This window comes from Octopus bimaculoides, chromosome 23, assembly GCF_001194135.2.
Source record: "Octopus bimaculoides isolate UCB-OBI-ISO-001 chromosome 23, ASM119413v2, whole genome shotgun sequence".
Classification (NCBI taxonomy): Eukaryota; Metazoa; Mollusca; class Cephalopoda; order Octopoda; family Octopodidae; genus Octopus; species Octopus bimaculoides.
The window spans coordinates 12,109,197-12,111,464 of NC_069003.1; the positions used below are offsets into that span (position 1 = coordinate 12,109,197).

The 2,268-nt window shown below is 35.5% G+C and overlaps 1 protein-coding gene across 1 annotated transcript in view; it reads left to right on the top strand.

Annotated features, from left to right (window-relative positions):
• The window catches only part of LOC106883603 (guanylate cyclase 32E), a 20,290-nt gene extending 18,592 nt beyond the window's left edge, over positions 1–1,698 (top strand). The window contains exons 10-11 of the mRNA XM_014934689.2: positions 290–309; positions 1,351–1,698. Of these exons, the coding sequence (XP_014790175.1) occupies positions 290–309; positions 1,351–1,698 (368 nt within the window). The remainder of the gene's footprint in view (positions 1–289; positions 310–1,350) is intronic.
• The last annotated feature ends 570 nt before the right edge of the window (positions 1,699–2,268 follow it).

Below are 2,268 nucleotides of genomic sequence, written 5' to 3' on the forward strand. Positions count from 1 at the left end.
ATATATATATATATAAATAATTAATATAATCAGACGCGGCAATTCAAAATGAATGGTACAAAAAGGAAACATACCTGTGAGGGCTATAATGAATCTACTGCAAAAACACAGATGTAAAATGAAAGATTAACTCCTTAAGTTTTGTTTGACAACACTGATAATTTCACCCTTTCTGAATTGAACATGACATGACTGTCAGTAGAAACTTGGAGAGTTAACCTTTCATTTCACACTTGTAATTTGGTAATATATTCATTACAACACCCACAAGAATGTTTCCTTTTTGTAGCGTTCATTTTGAATTACTCTGTATAATTTCTCCGCCTAAGTGGCTATATTATATATGGCTATTATCAATGGGAGATCTATATTAACACGTACACTAAATTCTTTAATACACAGTAAACAGTGTATTATTCTTTGTGCAACTTATCATTGTATTACTGTATCAAGCAGATTATTGGTTGTTGTTATACACCACTAGTCACAATGCAGCTCCTTGCATTGTTGTAGCTCTTGAATGATGTGAACCTGCTGGGTAGACAGGCAGGTCAACACTTGCCCCTGAATGGAAGTCCAGTCCATTGCAGAGTTACTCATTAATAACTGAGTGAACTGGAGCAATGTGGAATGAAATGTTTTGCTCAAGAATGCACCACCCTGTCTGGGAATTGAAACCATGATCAACCACTAGGCCACATGCCTTCACAACATAATATACGCAGTGTATAATACACAATGTACTATACATAATCATCATCATCAACAGCATTTAACATCTGTTTTCCATGTTGGCATGGGTTGAACAGGAGCTGGTAAAGCCAGGGGGCTGCACCAGGTTCCATAGTCTGTTTTGGCTTAGTTTCTACAGTTGGATGCCCTTCCTAATTCCAACCACTTTACAAAGTGTACTAGAGGTCTTTTTACGTTGAACCATCACCAGTGCATTTTATGTGCCACCAATGCTTTTTATGTGGAATCTTGCTTTTAGGATCTCAATTCTGTTGTGGTGGGCAGGTCTTCTTGAGTACAGCAATGCGCCATATATCTTCGTCCTCTGTTATCTCCTTTGTAACATTCAGTGCTTTGAGATTGGTCCGACATGCTATACATAGTTTATACAGTTAATCTGTTTTCTCACTCTCTCTGAATATTTGGGCCTGATATGGCTTGTTTAAATGTTAAAGGTGTAGATCTTTCCAGGACAAAAAAAAAAACAAAAACCTACAGCTTCTGGCTTTAAGACAACAAATGTATGTTAAGCATGTGATTTTGATAATATTTGCGTTATAGAGTTGCTTCTGTTGCATAATTTGAATTTGTTCTTCTGTTTTTTCTCTTTCGTTCCAGGGCAAAGGACAAATGTTTACATACTTTCTGGTTGGGGAAGATCAAAGATACAGATTGAGGAGGCTTAATGAATGTGTCAAGGAACCTCTTAATGGCATAACACTGACCAAAAGTTGCAGCAGCAGCAAATTAATTCGTATGTTAAGTGAACAAAACGACGTCAACATGGATTATCTTGATGATAACGATGATGTGTTCTTTACGAACGGTCAGGATGCTGACTATTCTGAGAACTTGAACCTTCTTCCTTCATTGACAAAATTCACTGGTCGATCTATGTCAACGTCATCATCATCATCACAATCAGGGAAACCACTGATACATTACCAACTGCCTTCAGAACAATAAACATAAAGCTAGTCCCTCCTACTGCACCCTTTCCTTTTATCTTTTACTCTCTCTCTCTCTCTCTCTTTCTCTCCCTTACTCTGTCTTTCTTTTATTTTCACTCTCTCTTCCTCCCTTACTTTTTCTCTCTCTTATCCCCTCTCTCCCTCTATTTCTCCTCCCCCCTACCTTTTGTGTTTTTTGGGGGGGGGATTTTGTAAAAAATTAACTTGACAAAGAAACAAAGACAAAAATAAAAGAAAATGGAAGCAAAACAAGGAAACATACAAATAAAACTCAAAATAAAAAGAGACTTATTTAAGTCTTTAAGTTTATTAAAACTCTTCTGGTAGCAAGCTGATCAATGCGCTTAACTCTTTTGAAACTACTCCATGGCTTAATGATACGATCATCCTGTTTTAGAGTGATCTAAAGTAAAAACCTTCCTTCAAAATTTCATATTAATTTGTTTCAAACACCAACTTAATAATAATCTTTTTCTCCTGAGGAAATGGATATCCCATTACATTTAAATTAATTATATATGTTAATTATATATGTATATATATGTGTATATATATATATATATAT